The sequence below is a fragment of the Poecilia latipinna genome, unplaced genomic scaffold (assembly GCF_001443285.1).
Source record: "Poecilia latipinna isolate Pla-1442-1.1 unplaced genomic scaffold, P_latipinna-1.0 Scaffold3330, whole genome shotgun sequence".
NCBI lineage: Eukaryota > Metazoa > Chordata > Actinopteri > Cyprinodontiformes > Poeciliidae > Poecilia > Poecilia latipinna.
In genome coordinates, this window is record NW_015115946.1 from 11,295 (window position 1) to 27,530 (window position 16,236).

The window sequence follows — 16,236 nt, forward strand, 5'->3', positions numbered from 1 at the left end:
AATAAACACCCTGTTCTCCACAAAACCTGAATTTTCTTTCATAAAATTGTTTTGTTTTGTGTTAAAATTAAAACATTTAATTGATCAGAAAAATTGATTACTCACCAAGACGAAGGTTGCCATGGCGACGCTGCTGCAGATGCTTTCCTGGTGCTGCTGAGGAGAAAAGTGATGAAGACAAATCCAACCCCAGGCTGCTGGTGCTGCGCTGACGTCATCGGGGGCGGGACTAAGCACAATGATGTAATCATGTGAAAAACTTCCTCAGAGTAAGGATTACAGTCATAATCCCGCGTATCTACACTGTAAAAACAGACAGAAACACTTTGCTTTGTCCGTCCTGCAGCTTAGTAAATATCTCCATAATATTATTTTACCAGTAAATATTGTCGGACTTCAGGCACCTGAAAAATTTTCACATTTTATTGCTGGATTTCAAACCTTCCCAACCATGGAGACATATTTTACAAATTTCTGTAACTTTGAATTATCTTCCCATTTCCATAAATATCACAACTTTCTTTACAAATGATTTTACAAAGTATTTACAAAATAAACATCCTCATATTATCCCTTTACCTTTTTAGCAACACACCACACTTTTCAGCAAGCAGCCCCTCATTCAAAATAATTTTGGTTTTCAGATATCTCTGTACACTAGTAAAACATATTCCTGGAAAATATTAGTTTCAGTGGCATGAAATGAAACATCATTTCCAATAAAACGATGTTTCTCTAATCATTTCAGTGAAACTTTGCGGTTTATGAAGCTCCATGTTTCTTCTTCTTCAGGTTCGTTTGTGTTTTTATGATCATTTTTACCAGAAATGTTTCTCCATATAAGACGTGTCTGTTGTTCCGCTTCGGGAAGCAGAGCCGCAGATCCACAACGGAAAGGATCACAGCTGAAGGAAACCAGAACCGGCCCAGCGGTTCCGGTTGACCGGAGTTGCTGGTTATTTTCTTCTCTTGGGTTGAAGTTTCAGGCCAACCTTCCAGTCGTCTCGATTCTTTGTGGCTAAAATAAAAACTCCAGTTTCTCTGTAAGGTTGAACGTTTCTTCTTCTCTTGGCGCCCTGCTGGGTGCCGGCCGCCGTCCAATCAGGTCAGAGCGTTGTCACTTCCTCTCCAGCAGCTGGATTTTGTTTGGTTCTGCTGATTGGTGGAGCCAGCTGAACACAGCATGATGCTACCACTACCATGCTTGGTCTGCTTTATCGCAGCAGCTTCTTCCTTTGTTTGGGCGTAATAACATTAATAATAATAATAATAATAATAATAATAATAATAATAATAATAATAATAATAATAATAATAGATCATTGAAGGTTTTAAATGAAGGCAGGTTGTAGGTGTTCATGATGAGTTTCCAGTAGATTTAAATTTGTTTTGCTTACATTTGTTCGCACCCCCTTCCCCCTCCTTTCTCCCCCAGGGATGAGGGTGGAAAGAAAATGGATGGATGTAAATGTGCTTCGTTCTGCCCCCTGGTGGCAGCCTGAGGAACCAGCAGCTGCTGATTTGACTCTCAAAGCAGCAGCTGCTGGTTTCAGCCGCCGCCCCGCTCAGCTTCCTGCTCCACAGAAACCACAGAAGAAGAAAACCAGGAGGGACGAATGCCGCACGCAGAACCAGGAAGCATCAAACCCGATAATAAACCTTTATCTGAGATTATAATCTGGATTAATCATTTCCAGGTTTAATTAGACTGAAAGGAAAAACTCAAACAGCTTCTATAACATCTAGATCCACAGATTCCTCTTGGCCTTGCCCTGCAGAGGTCAGAGGTCACACACTTCCTGTCAGATTTAGTTCCTCCTGCTCCTCATGGCTACGGAGAGAAATTTGCTCCAATATTATTTCAGAAATTTAAATAATAAAAAAAGGATTTAAAAATGAAACTTTATCAAACTTCTTAATCAAAACACATTTTTATGCTATAGTTGAACTCATTTATGCAGTTTGACATTTAAGTTTTTCAAATTATTTTGTCAGATTTTGTTTGTTCAAATGTTTTTTGAGACTTTCCCCAAACTGGCCTGTAGAAATACGTCACCTAGAACAGAAGAGCAGAATCTGAAAAACACAATCTGAGAAGAATGCAGTTAATCAAAAATAATGTTTAAAATAATTTCAAAATTAAAATTAAATTCTTAATTAAAAAAAGGTGGGATGAGCTTGAAGTCAGACGCTGACAGGCAAATATTTTAAATATTATTCCAGAGAAACGCAGCAAATTCTAGAAAAATGTCGAGTTTTATTCCAAGATTTTAAAAGCTGAAGATGTTCTGCTGTTTCAGGGAGGAGGAACGTCTTCAGGCGCCGCCACGTGACCTCTGACCTCAGCTCCTCATGCAAACTTCTTCCAAATCAGCTGCTGACTTTGACTGACAAATGTTTCATTTCCATAAGAGAAGAAGAAGGAAGCGTGTGGAGGACAGACCGCCAGCGTCCGCACAGCAGGTCAGACCACTTCCTCCTCAGGACGGTTTTTGTTCTGATTCTACGGGATTTATTTTTATTATCTGATTTTCTGAGTTTATTTCACAGGTTGAAGATATTTAAAAGTAGACAAATATTCCATCATTATTCATTTAGATGAGAGTTTATTCAGCTGACGTTTGCTGGAAAATTAAAAAAAGATTTTTACATTTAATTAAAAAATGACTAATCAAATTAAACACTAACGAAAAGGTCGATCCAGTCAAACTACGTCAAAACAAACTAAATATGGAAATTCTCCAAAAATCAGATAAACTGGATTAAGTGAAATTAAACTGAAAGGACAATCCAGAAAATGTAGTTTATGTAATTAATGGTTAAATGTAGGAAAGTGAAATCTAAAGAATGATTTAAACTCTCACAACACGAGAAAGGAGAATAAAACCAGATTCATTAAAAATATCCATCATTGTTTTTATATGTTTAATGTTTCCTGAAACTTTAGTGACAGTGTTGTTAAAGTTATTATTTTTTGTTTTGCAGAGCCATGAGTCCGGCGCCGCGCCTTGTCGTCCTGCTGCTGGCAGCTCGGATCGCAGGTAAAACATGAAATCTGCTTTTCGGACAGTTTCCCTTCATTCAGCGGTTCATTCACCGATCGACACGTTCCTCTGGAAATAATCTCAAATTGGGGCCAAAAAGTTTGTTCAAAAGAAAAAACAAAATCAAACTGAAAAAAAAATTTCAGATTCAAGACTTTATTTTTGATTTGCAAAACTTTTTTTTTCAGATAAAAATAGTTTCTCAGTTTCAAATAGTTTGTGAGCACAAAAACAGTGCGGTCCCATATTTTACACAAAAGTCGGCATGTATAAAAATTAACTTTGCGTCAAAGTGTGTGTAAATACACGCAGATGTTTTCGCTGGGTGAAAATGTGCAGCAGCCACACAAACTTTTTCTGTGGACAATATCAAACCACAAAGCGTCAAAACTCACCTAAAATCACTGAAGTCTGACTACATTCAGTTATTTAGACCAAGAAGCACCAAACCAATGTTTTTCATGATTTTAATATTTTATTGTTAAACGATGAAACTGAACCCATTCATCCTCAGACAATAAGCTAACACGAACACAAAATAAAAATAAAAGGATGTGAAAACCTCGCTCCAATGTAAATGGCACTTTTCCTCAGTTTGTGTCTCATAGAGATGTAACACATTGATCTGTGAGCCGAAATGCATCTATGGGGTCATTTCATTCTCACTGAAAACAGGAAACAGGCTCAGCAGATTAACTCCAACCTGCTGAGTAAAACTAATCAACAGGTTTGATTATTTAAGGTGATCCAGGTGTGTCTGCAGTCACACGGATATCAGTAGCTGCATCCAGGTGAGCCGTAATGTGGAGCTTTGGCTCTGATGGAGAACAGAGGGAGGATTGATCAGAGATCATATTGATCTGATGGTTTATTGGTGTTTAGATTCATCCAGACTGATCATCCTGGGTCTCTGAGCAGAACTTAAAGACGGAGCCGAGCGGTACCGGTACCGGTCCAGCTGCAGCCATCCAGCCGCCCGCTTTGTGAAAGCGCCTTATGGACATAAAGCATCTTAATTCTGTAGATGGACAACTTATTCACATGATTCTACTATTAATAAACGTCCAGTTTCCCACCAAAGACCCTCTGACTCCGTCTTTAAACCCCGGCTGAACGCTCTGCTGCTGTGCAGACAGGCATTTGCAGGATCTCATTATTTTTTATTTTGGATTTTTTTTTCTTTAAAATGTATTATTTTTATTTTTGTGAGGTGACATCATGAGCCCTGAAAGCAGCTTTTAAATAAACTATATAATTATTATTATAGATGCTTATACTGCTGTTAGCCAGGATGGTTGCCATGGTTACTGCTTCACGTGGCAGCAGACTTCCAGGTATTTATACTGATTTATATTAATATGTATTCATGGAGGCGGCAGGCGGAGCAGCAGCTGCTCCGTTTCCCCCAAATCAGGATTTACAGAGGAAAGGTGCAGAGCCACGGCTTCATGCATCCCATTTGGTTTGTGCGCCGCACTTTTCTACATTTTCCCGAACGCCAAGTTTTGGTGTGAAAACTGCGCAGGGTTTTATGCACGAAGCCCCTGAAGCTTTTACAGAGTTTATCTCAGTGCTTCTAGGCTTTGTGTTTTTCTCATATTACAGAAATAAAGTCAGTATTTAGAGCTGAGGTCTTCAACATGGGGCTCGGGACCTCAGACGGGTCGTGACATTTCTGATTTATGGATATTATTTTTACATTCACAGCTGTCTTTAACTACACCCATGTAACTACAGCTTTGAGTAAAAATATCAGTTTATACATGCAAGATAAATTAACCATGTTTTGGTCAAATAAACACTCCAGCACATCTTAATGAATGAAGATATTTTAATGTTTTCATAGAGTCGGATCCAGAGGGAAGCTGAAAATCAGAATCAATGTTTTTATATCAGCTAAAGTTGTTTTATTCTAATTTAGTAAGAAATATTAAAACTAGTAGGGATTTTTTATAAAGGTTGATTTTATTTTTCTGCAAACAGACGTTAGACGAAGCTGTTATTTCACTGAATATTATTTACAGACTGACACATAAAAATGCTAAGGCGCTAATTTATTTGGCTGCTTTGTTTATATCCTCTGTTTATATTCATGCTCTTATTTTGAAATCCATTTACATAGCAGTTGTGCTTCCTTTCTTTATTGAGCAAGTGGAAAGTATTTAACAGGAAGAGAAAAACAAAACACCAACTGAACAAACAGCCAGGAAGTTCATTTGACAAACACATTACGACTTGTTTTGGAGCCTCAGACGTCGTCCACATGGCTGACGTAAGAGCTTTAGCATTAGCTTCTGCTAAATACTGTTTTGGTTTAGTGTTTTAGCATTAGCTTCTGCTAAATACGTTATTTTAGCGTTTTAGCATTTGCTTTATGAATAGTGCTTTAGAGTTAGCCCAGCTAATGTTTAGCTAGCAGTGCCCAGTGCTGGTGTTAGGTTAATTTTTAAGAACAGAAGGACGGCCGGTCGTGTCCCGTAGGGTTATGACTGAATTGTTGAGACGCGTAGCAGACCCGTCTGGAGAAAACCTGGTAGTTTCTTTTCTTGGATGTTGCTTAAGGATTTTAAACTGAAACTTGGAAACGACCCGCAGAGGCTTGAACACAACGATTCCTTTAGAACGTTTTAAAAATACAAACTGTAGTTGACATTATAAAACAGATGGTTGGTACTGGACGCATTCACCCGTTACAAAGTTTTCATCCTGAAGGTTCAGGGTCGTTTCAGAACCGCTGCCATGGTACCAGCACCTAGTATCCAGTAAGACTAAGAACCTTCTGGAATCCATTTAAACCAGTTACGACCCAGTTACACACAGTCAGGCTCAGTGAACGTCCTCTGATGAAGAAGAATGAAGGAAAGGCCACCAACCGATCACCAACCTTTGGTTCCCTTCCAGTCCTGACGGTTCTCAGACTTTCAGAAAACCATAAACTGGATGAACATTTCTGATGCTTTGAGTTTTAACTTCAGCAGATCTTTTCTCCTTTACAGCATCTCAAACATTCACCGACGCTGGAAAGGATTTCAGAGTCATTTTTCCAGAAAACATCGCCTACTACTACCCTTCTGATGCCCACAACAAGATCTGGGTCACCGCTCTGCATAACGACACATCCGTCACAATGTCATCAGCCAGCAGTGAAACTAAACTAAACGCTGGTCATACTAAAAGTTTTGATGTGACCCAAGAACTCGGCAGGCTAACGATTAATGACAGTAACGATTTTGACCCGTTCACGGTTTTCAGCATCTCTGACAAAACCGTTCATATTACCAGCACCAAGGACATCGTCATCCAAGCCGTCAGCAGCAGAGGAAGAAGCGTGCAGTCAGCTCTGGTTATACCAACGACCAAACTCAGTAACAAGTACTTCATCCCACCGGTACCTGAGACTGAAGGAACCACTAGTGGAGGGGCTCCTGTGGTAAATGTTACAGAGAGAGCCCCGTTCAGACTCATCATCGTCAACCCTGATGAACCCAAAGCATCTGTGACCATTAAAGGCAGAGACGAAATCCCGATAAGCATAGAGTCAGGCAAGGCTGCTCAAATCTGGGTGGACAATGGCAACACGACCCAGTATGTTGAAGCAAATAAAAGAGTGGCGGTGTACTTCAGCCACCCCTGCGCCGTTCAGCACCAGTGCACCTGCGGCCTTCTGCATGCCATGGTGCCTCCAGCCAAGAACGACACCATGAAGTTCCCCATTCCTCCAGTTCTGGGCAAGCCAGCGTCCATTCTGCTGTCCGATGAAGCAAACGGAAGATGGATCAATTCTTCCTCACTGATCGTTGAATCGGCAGGCACGGCCATCGTCTACTGGCCCAGCCTTCTCCTCACACTGGTTCCAGTAGAAGAGTTCGGCAGCTGTTTTGTGGTCCAGTTCATCGAGGGCAAGGAAAACATTCTCATCATTGTGGTCCACAAGGATCACAAGCAGGGAATTCACATCGGGAATGATCCTCTGGGGGGCGCAGGATGGCAGGAGCTGGAGGGAACCGACTACGTCTCAACCAATCGCAGCATTTCATCTACAACTGTCGTCTGGCACATGTCTGCCAACATGACCGTCTACCACATGGCCCAGCACAACAACACCTGGTTTGGGAACCCCGCACCTGTTGTTAGTGCAAACCCAGGTAAGGATGCACACACACACACATACGGATGTGCAAAATGAAGTTTTTCATTTTGCAGTACTAAAGATGGCCGCCGCGGCGCTCTGTCCATGTCAGTAAAGATCAGAGCGGGGGGGGGAACCTGAGTTTCCTCCGGGTCTTGCTGCCTGATGTTAGGTCAGGGTCAGTGGATGGATGGATGTCCTAGTTAAAGCCTGAACAAACAGTGGACTGTGCCACAATAAAGCAGACCGTCTCTGTGTGTTCATGTCAGATTTCAGGGGCTGCATTTTAACTCCAGAGGTGACGATGATCCTCCATGAAGCAGAGAGTTGGCAGGAATCGATCCAATCCTGTCAGAAGCAAAGCCTGAATCTCATCAGCCTCTCCAGCGAAGCTCTACAAAAACATACCTGCCAAAACCTGCGTGGGAACGACGCCAAGCAAGTGTGGATCGGTACGCGTCGCAGGTCGCTGACCGGAGACTGGTACTGGCTGAACAGCAACGGCTTCAACGACACCAACTGGGCCCGCAGCGAACCGGGGGACGTCAGCGAAGGCCAGTGCGCCGTCATGAGTCTGGAAGGCGACTGCGGCTGGAAGGACCGCAACTGCTGCGAGGCCGCCCGACCTCTCTGCTACGCCGCTCCGCAAGTCCTGCAGATAAACTGAATCAGAAGCTTCCTGCTCCTGGTTCTGGTTAGGTCAGAACCGAGCCACCGATAGCATCACTATAGTCATCAGAAAACGCTAGCATAGATAGCTACACCGGTTTATTTGGGTCAGTTGGTAGTTCAGCCTCAAACTGCTGCCTACGCTACAGAGGCTGGCAGAAAACAAGACGAGGCGTCATAGTATGGAGGGCTGAGGGTGACGTAAAACATAAATATATGAACAGGCAATTACACACAATAAACTACACCAAGCAAGCTTTAGCTCATAAGCTACATACTTAGCTAGTGAGCTAAATATTTAGCTCCAAACTAAACATTTAGCAAGCTAAATGTTTAGTTTGGCTTGACAGCTCGCTAGCTAGTTTGAGAACTAGCAAGCTTTAGCTCATAAGCTACATACTTAGCTAGTGAGCTAAATATTTAGCTCCAAACTAAACATTTAGCAAACCAAATGTTTAGTTTGGCTTGACAGCTCGCTAGCTAGTTTGAGAACTAGCAAGCTTTAGTTCACATACAACATACTTAACTAGTAAGCTAAATATTTAGCTTGGAAGCTACATAGTTAGTTTTCAAGCTAAATATTTATCTCCAAGGTAAATAAGTAATATACACATGCTGATAATAAGACACAAATAAAATACAGAGATCAGCCAGAACCAGATTTTATTTTTTAATTCATGATGTCAAAACTAATTCAAAGTTCTGAGTTAAATATTTAATTAGGTATGTAGACGATATCGATATTTTCCCATGACTTCTATAATTTCTATTAAAAGATCTATGAAAGACCAGAATTTAGATTAAATTTAATCTTCAAATTATGTTAACGACTGTAAAGGAAGTGACATCAGCCACTGATCTGGACTGAGAACTGGTCAGCAATTAAAATTAAGATGAAAATTTGATCAACAGTTTTCTGTTTTTGTTTCAACTTTTTTCTCTTGAGTCAGATTTAATATTTTATCCTATTTAAATAAGGAATTATAATGCAGCAAATTATATATTCTAGTGTAAATGCAGGTTAGGGGTGAGAAGCTAATAGTTTTTACTGAGTTTCAGAACATTAACTTCTGGCTGTTCAGATTTAATCATTGTATTTATTCATTTTAGGGTTTTATTGATCTGAATCTAGCAAACAATACATTTATTTTGTGTGATTTGCTGTGAATGTATCATGTAAGCTGCATAAATAAAATTAGTCATTTATGCCAATAAATGGATTTTCATGTATGAAACTAAACTTTTTATTTCCTTTCTTTCAACAAAATTTGATAAAAAATAAAATTAAATAAAATTTTGAACATAAGAAACATAAAGAAACAAGAGATTGTTTTGTTTCCCCAACTTTATCAGCAGGAAGCTGCAGAGTTCAGTAGATCAATGCACTGATGCTCAAAGTGTGGGGCATGGACCCTGGGGGGCCGCCAGGGGGCGCTGTGGCGGCCTAAAAAATTACAGAGAAGATGAGGGAAAAAAATAAATAAAAAAACAACAATGAATCCCATAAATCATTTAATGTTAAATTTTCATCATCATTTTTCTGTTATTCAATCATTTGAATTTATTTTTATCAAATCTAAACTAAAATAATTTAAATGATTTAAATGTTATTTGCTTTGCTCCTGAAGCTAGCAGCTAGCAAGAAACGGAAAAGCTTCTGACAAAAACAAAAACCAGAGGAACTGTGGGAATAAAATAAAATGTAATATTAAATATTACATATTTTCTTATAATCAAAGGAGAAGATTGGAATGAAATAATGCATCTTCTGGTAATCAAGTCATAATAACTCATCTGATAACATTTTCTGCCATAGAACTGATGGCTATTTAAAATCAGAAGCTATGAGGTTAGCATTAATGCTAAATTAATGTAATAATGTAATAATTACTGAAGTTGGTGTTTATATATTTTGTAGCAACGTCTGGAGGTAGCAAAGGGGGTCAAAGGTCAAAGCTGTTTGGGGTCCTGGATGGAAACGTTCTGTGTTTTCCAGACACTCAGGTCCATTTTATACATAATCAACTAACTATGAAGATTCTACATGTATCAAATAAATTTGACTTCCTGATTTATCATCTTGAAATTGGGCGTCTGTCTCTTTAAAAACTCCTGCTCTTTCTGAAGCTCTGCCTCTAGGAAGTCAACATGGTGTTTTTCACCAGCTGCTGTCATGAGCTCAGCTTTGCTAGTTGCTGCTGGCTAGTCTGAAGGGGCTGCGTGGGGGAGGAGGGGTTGCCATGGAGATTAAAGGATTTATGAAAGAACAAAAAAAAACATGATGGGACGGTGAATAAAGATGATTTTAGATGCTGCTGGCCCTTTAAATCAGATCACTAACGACAATCAGCAAGCGGTCTGATTGCGAAGTGTGAGATCACTTCCTCCAGCAGCCGACGCCCTGCAGAGCCCCCCCCTGGACCATCCACACCCCGACGCCCACCAGCAGAACCAGCTTGGTGCCCAAAGCTGCCGCCAGCAGCAGCAGCAGCGCCGGCGGTGGCCCGGCAGCTGGCGGCGGCGGGCGCGGCCGCAGGACAAACAGGGCGGCCTGCTCCCGACCCAGCGGGTTGGAGGCGCTGCAGGTGTAGCGCTGACCCGGTTGGACGTCCCTCAGTTGGCTGATGGTCCGGTACCGGCCAGGCGAGCCCAGAGCCTGCGACGGTGCCAGCGAGGAGCCCTCCAGTGGGTCGTCCGGGCCGAGCCACTGGACATCCGGCAGCGGTGAACCCTGGACCCGGCACACAGCGGTGAACCCGGCTGGACCGCCGCCCTCCACCGACATGGCCAGGATCTTTGGAGGAGCTGCAGGGACGGACAGCAGGGGTTAGTCTGACCTTTGACCCCAACAACCAGAGGAAAGATGGCTGCCACACCCACAGCATGATGCTGCCAGGCCAGAAAACCACAACTAATGTTACTGGATGATAAAGACGTTATTGCAATAAACATAAAATAATTATAAATATTATATTAGTAAATTCTGATGAACATTTAAGACTGGAAGACAAATTCTAAATAAAGAAACAAAACAACAAATAAAATAAATTATAAGGTTCCGTAAACAAAATCATCCTTAAGAAAAAAGTTCAGTTGAGACTAAAAGTCTGGAAACTTTATTGTCTGGTTTTTGGTAGGAAGAGAAAAACGATGAATCAAGCCTGAAATTATCAAGCCTGGTTTAACTTATGATTTATTGCTTCTCAGTGGAAAAACATTACGATCAGTTTCATCTGCCAGCAGCTCGACTCCAACAACAGCTTTGAGTTTGCAAACTGAAACCTTCTGCTGCTGTGGAGCAGCTCCACTGCTCCCACTGCTCCCACTGCTCCCACTGTTCCCTCTGCTCCCACTGTTCCCTTTGTTCCCTCTGCTCCCACTGTTCCCTCTGCTCCCACTGTTCCCTCTATTCCCTCTGCTCCCACTGTTCCCTCTGCTCCCACTGTTCCCTCTGTTCCCTCTGCTCCCACTGTTCCCACTATTCCCTCTGCTCCCACTGTTCCCTTTGTTCTCTCTGCTCCCACTGTTCCCTCTGCTCCCACTGTTCCCTCTATTCCCTCTGCTCCCACTGTTCCCTCTGCTCCCACTGTTCCCACTATTCCCTCTGCTCCCACTGTTCCCTTTGTTCCCTCTGCTCCCACTGTTCCCTCTGGTTCCTCTGCTACTTACCAGAAGCTAATGCTAAAGCGCTAAACTTGTCATGAGGAGAAATGTTGCCAAAGGTCAAACTTTACTTATATGAAAGTTTACAAAACAGCCGAGAAAATTATCTTGAAAAATTATTTTAGCAATTCTAAGTGCGTTAAATGTTTTTAGAGCTAGCTAAAGCGCTAAGCTAAATATTAACTCTGCAAGTAGCAGATTAGTGTTAGCACGCCTCCACTGGGAACAGTGAGACTCCAGTTTCAGGTGAACCGGACCGAAACGTTTGGCAGCGTAACATAACATTTCTTGACGTTTTGTACCGTTTCTTCTCCTACCTTCCACCCGCAGCCTGGTCCCCATCTTATCCTCAAAGCTGACGTGTTCTCGCCCCTGAACCTCCACTCTGCAGTAGTAACGGCCGTTGTCCTGCAGGGTGGCGCCGTTGATGCGCAGCGACAGGTCGTGCTCCCTCGGGTTGCCCTCCAGGCGGTACCGCTGGTCCTGCTGCGGGTTGGGTTCGCAGGCAGCGGCGCCGGGCCGGCTGGTGCAGCGGTACAGGATGGCGGCGGCCGACCCGTGGCCCAGCCGCCACATCACCTGCAGCAGGGAATGCTGGGAGTGCTGCGGGTGGCTGAAGGTGCAGGGCAGCACCACCGGGTAGCCGTCCATCCCCCGGACCTCCGCCTGGACCTGCATGGACCAGCTGTCGTCCCCGGAGCCGCCAGCTGCAGGGGAGAAACCTGCTGAAGTTATAAAACATTAAGACTTGGGTTCCAAAAAAAATAAGATATTAAATAAAAACAGCAACCACTCTTCAGTTCACTAGCCAAACGTTTCCCTACCATGACGCCAAACAGTGCTGACCTTTGACCCTCATAGCAAGCCCACAGAAAAATATTTGAACATCACCTTGAAAATGTCAGTTATTCACTATTTCATTATTATTACATTCATATAGCATAATGCTAACCTCATAGCTTTATTAGCAGATAAAATGTTATGACACCAATTTTTCAACACACAATTCCTTCTTTTGATTAGAATAAAATATGTAATAATTTATATTAATCATCAAATTTAATTTAATTGCTTCTAAACTGTGTTTTTTGGTGGGGGTTGTTAGAAACTTTTCTATTTCATGCTAGCTGTGCTAGCTTGAGGAGCAGCTTGATCAGAAAATGAGCATCAGAAATTTTTAACATAACAAATAACTTACATTTTATACAGAAAAGAGATTGAATAATTGTTGGGAATCCAAGTTTCAATTTCTTTTTCCTTCTCATTTTCACTGGAACGTTGAGGCTCCCACAGCGCCCCCTGGGGGCCCACACTTAAAAAACACTGAATTGAATTCACCATTTTCCTGAACCAGTGATCAGGATTCATCAGGGGCCTCATGTATCAAACCCTGCGCTGTTTTCACACTGAAACTTGGCGTAGGACAAATTTAGAAAAGTGCGGTGCACCAAAAAATCCAGATGTATGAAGCCGTGCTGCAATCAGACCTGCTCACCTTTCCTCTATCCTGATTTGGGGGAAACAGAGCAGCTGCTGCTCCGCCTGTCGCCTCCATGAATACATATTAATGTAAATTAGAATAAATACCTGGAAGTCTGCTGCCACGTGAAGCAGTAACCATGGCAACCATCCTGGCTAACAGCAGTATAAGCATCTATAATAATAATTATATAGTTTATTTAAAAGCTGCTTTCAGGGCTCATGAGGTCACCTCACAAAAATAAAACATTAGGAAAATACATACTGAGTTTGGCAATAAATATTTAGTTACAAACTAAATATGTAGCTTTCAAATTAAATATTTATTTTGGAACGCTGACATTTATAAAAATTAAACCAACCAAAGTGCTGCTGTTAGAGTTTTACAGTGTAGATTCAGCAGGAAGCTCGTCATCCTGACTTTAACAGGACCAGAACCGTCCTCACCTGCGGCGGCCGCCAGCAGCAGAACCAGAAAGCGTCCGACCCACGGAGCGTCCATGAGGAGAACAGAGCAGCGGCGGACCCAGAACTGGACTGGTCCGGTCCGGTCCGGTGACTCAGAACCTCCCAGACGGTCCGCGTGTTTCCGTCCCTTTCTGGACACTTCTGCTATTCCTGCTGCGTTAATCATCAGCTGGTTGGAGACACTCAGCCGGTTCTGATCCAAACGTTCAACAGATTTATTTGCAGTTCTCTAAAAGTAGAACAATAAAGCGACACAGGGAGCCACCGGGGGGCGCCGTCACCATGGCAACAAATCCAAGCTTTAGCTTATTTTATGAAAACTTTAATTTGAATCCAGATCAGAGGATTTTCACTGGAATGAAACCCAGAGCAAACGGAACCGGATCATCTTCAGATTAAATCTGATCAATAATGTGTCATTGATCCGATCAAATCACTTTTCCTGCTTGTGTAACAGTGTTTAGGTTGTAGAATCCCACTTGCTTCATGTATCAGTGCAATGGGGAAATAGCGCCCCCTCTCTGTGTGGCTGGTTATATACTGCTGGCTCCTGCACTCAGTGCCAGGCTGTGAAAGCTGCACAAGAGGTGAGTTTCATTCTGCAGCACACCGAGTAGAAAAATGTTAGCAACAGATAAAACATCATTTTTATTAACTTAGATAAATAGAGTGCAATTAATATTTACTAGATACGTGCCTGGCACTAATTTTTGCACTTTTAATTTCGTTATAAAACACTTCATGTGCTAGTTAAAAGCTAACTTAACGCTCTGTTGCAGTGAGCTGATTGAAGCTGAGCCGTTGTGCTGATTCCAACCCGATATTTTCTCATTCAGGAAATAAACTGCAGATCACCCAGAAATGTTTTACAGTGTGTTATAATGTTTTACAGTGCGTTATAATGTTTTACAGTGCGTTATAATGTTTTACAGTGCGTTATAATGTTTTACAGTGCGTTGCGTCCTGTCAGAATGTTTTTTTTTAGTAAATCTGGATTAAAAATGTTTTTCATTAAAAAACGATTCAAAGTCAGATAAACTCTTCTGAACGTCTGAATTAATATTTAGAAATTTTATCTAATAAATACCAAAATATGAAGTTATGTCTAAACTCTGATATTTTAAGACTAAGATGGTTAAAATAACCATATTATGGTGCTAAACCTGTTTAACACATACATTTAAGTTATTGTTTTCATCTCATGGTTATAATTTTTCCTCAGTTTTTGTCTGAAGGTTTTTGTAAACAGCTGCCTTCCCCTTCTCAGCCAGGAGGGGGCGCCAGAGTGTCGCTTCAGATAGACAAGAAAAGGGAAACTTTTCATCACTTAAAAAAATTAAATTAAATCAGGTCCTATTCTGGTTTGTTTTGAAGTGAACATGCTGGTTTCACCTGGTCAGTGATGATGCAAAATGTTTTTATAAAACTGCTGTTTGTTTTTGCAGTTTTTCATCCAACCTGATTCATTTAGTTTCCAGCAGATTTTATGATCCAATAAACTTTATTTAAATCATTTAGAAATTTTATCTCATGAATACCAAAATATGAAGTTATGTCTAAACTATGAAGCTATTATGTATTAACTGGAATTTTATGATTTCCCACCAAGATAAATTCAGTTTTATTTAACTTTAATGGGTTTATTCCTGTTAATAAATGTTTTAATCTTTGCATTTGTGTGGTGAAGTTGCTGAAGATTTGATTCACAGCAATGAAGCATTTATTACAGTTTATTACCACAGAAGAAGAGACAAACTGGGCTTTAAAGGAGCACTGAGTGACAGCTGCTGCCACCTGGTGGCCAAAGAGGCTACAACAGCCGTTGAGAAGTTTATGACAAATGATGTATTTTATATGGAGTTAGATTTGTTTCACAATTATTAAATTAAAAAAAATCATGTCAAACAAAAAAAGTAGTATTCAATCAAAACAAATTTCAAACAAAAAAATCTTAAAAACCTTTTAATCATAAAAATATTATTTTACAAAAAAAAATGTTTAAAGAGTTTTTATTTTTAAATTGAAATCACTAATTTTGATTTGAAACTTTTATTTCTGCATATCAGAAATTTTTGGTTGACAGTTGGTTTGGTTGAGTCTAAGTTTTTTTGAAGCTCCTGTTTTTTGGTTGAACTCGTTTTCTTCATAGACATCAATACGTAGACGCCTCATGGAGCGCTGAGTCCTACGTAACAGCGTCCGCCATCTTGTATGTGGCAGCAGATCGGAGCTCCTTCAGTCCTGTTCTGTGTGTTTCAACCGTTTTACGAAACAAACTGGATTCATTGCCTTTACCTTTCACAGGTAAGGATGAAAGATCAGAATTACTTGACTTTGCAGCCAGAAATTCGCTTCTAAACAACCGAGAAATATTTCCTATGTAGTTTAATTGGCCCGAAGTATCCGCTGATTGTTAGCATAGCAGCTAACGTTTTCACACTGTTATCTAATGAGAGACAGTTGATGAGAAACCGCTGTTAGAGGAGAAGTTCATTAAAAACCAGAGGAAAGATCAGTCAGGATCAGAGCTGGAGCTGCTGTTCTTCAGTCTGTTTCCAGCTCAGCTTCTCCATGTCGGTATTTCACTATAAAGATGCTACGAGTTACAGCCCAACATGCTGAAAATGTCTTTTTCTGAATGTGAAGGAAACATATATGTATTTTCTATTACACTTTTGGATAATTTCTCTTTTATCCTTGGCTTCAGCCTGTGAACCAGGACGTCTCAGAAGTCATTGAGTTCTCCCAGTGAGAGAACTCACTAACCCTAGGGTTAGTGAGTTC

General features: G+C 41.1%; 2 protein-coding genes across 2 annotated transcripts; one reads left to right on the plus strand and one right to left on the minus strand.

Annotated features, from left to right (window-relative positions):
- Positions 1 to 2,293: 2,293 nt before the first annotated feature.
- On the plus strand, positions 2,294 to 9,074 carry LOC106940704 (uncharacterized). The gene is made up of 4 exons (XM_015023508.1): positions 2,294 to 2,463; positions 2,986 to 3,041; positions 6,041 to 7,189; positions 7,443 to 9,074. The coding sequence occupies exons 2-4, from the start codon at positions 2,990 to 2,992 to the stop codon at positions 7,838 to 7,840; spliced, it is 1,599 nt and encodes a 532-aa protein (XP_014878994.1). The 5' UTR covers positions 2,294 to 2,463; positions 2,986 to 2,989; the 3' UTR covers positions 7,841 to 9,074.
- A 670-nt stretch (positions 9,075 to 9,744) lies between these two features.
- si:dkey-11p23.7 (V-set and Ig domain-containing protein) lies at positions 9,745 to 14,203 on the minus strand. The gene is made up of 3 exons (XM_015023509.1): positions 13,432 to 14,203; positions 11,823 to 12,227; positions 9,745 to 10,647 (listed from the first exon to the last, which is right to left on the minus strand). Exons 1-3 carry the CDS (start codon positions 13,616 to 13,618, stop codon positions 10,220 to 10,222), a joined length of 1,020 nt encoding a protein of 339 aa, XP_014878995.1. The 5' UTR covers positions 13,619 to 14,203; the 3' UTR covers positions 9,745 to 10,219.
- Positions 14,204 to 16,236: the final 2,033 nt, after the last annotated feature.

What these genes read in the sequence shown, in the direction of transcription:
- si:dkey-11p23.7 (XM_015023509.1), bottom strand. Translation starts at nt 13,618, where the DNA reads ATGATTAACGCAGCAGGAATAGCAGAAGTGTCCAGAAAGGGACGGAAA. An exon ending in GCTGCTGGCGGCCGCCGCAG is followed by an intron (nt 12,228 to 13,431) that starts GTGAGGACGGTT and finishes TAACTTCAGCAG; the next exon opens with GTTTCTCCCCTGCAGCTGGC. An exon ending in GACCAGGCTGCGGGTGGAAG is followed by an intron (nt 10,648 to 11,822) that starts GTAGGAGAAGAA and finishes CCGTCCCTGCAG; the next exon opens with CTCCTCCAAAGATCCTGGCC.
- LOC106940704 (XM_015023508.1), top strand. Translation starts at nt 2,990, where the DNA reads ATGAGTCCGGCGCCGCGCCTTGTCGTCCTGCTGCTGGCAGCTCGGATC. An exon ending in GCTGGCAGCTCGGATCGCAG is followed by an intron (nt 3,042 to 6,040) that starts GTAAAACATGAA and finishes TCTCCTTTACAG; the next exon opens with CATCTCAAACATTCACCGAC. An exon ending in TGTTGTTAGTGCAAACCCAG is followed by an intron (nt 7,190 to 7,442) that starts GTAAGGATGCAC and finishes TGTTCATGTCAG; the next exon opens with ATTTCAGGGGCTGCATTTTA.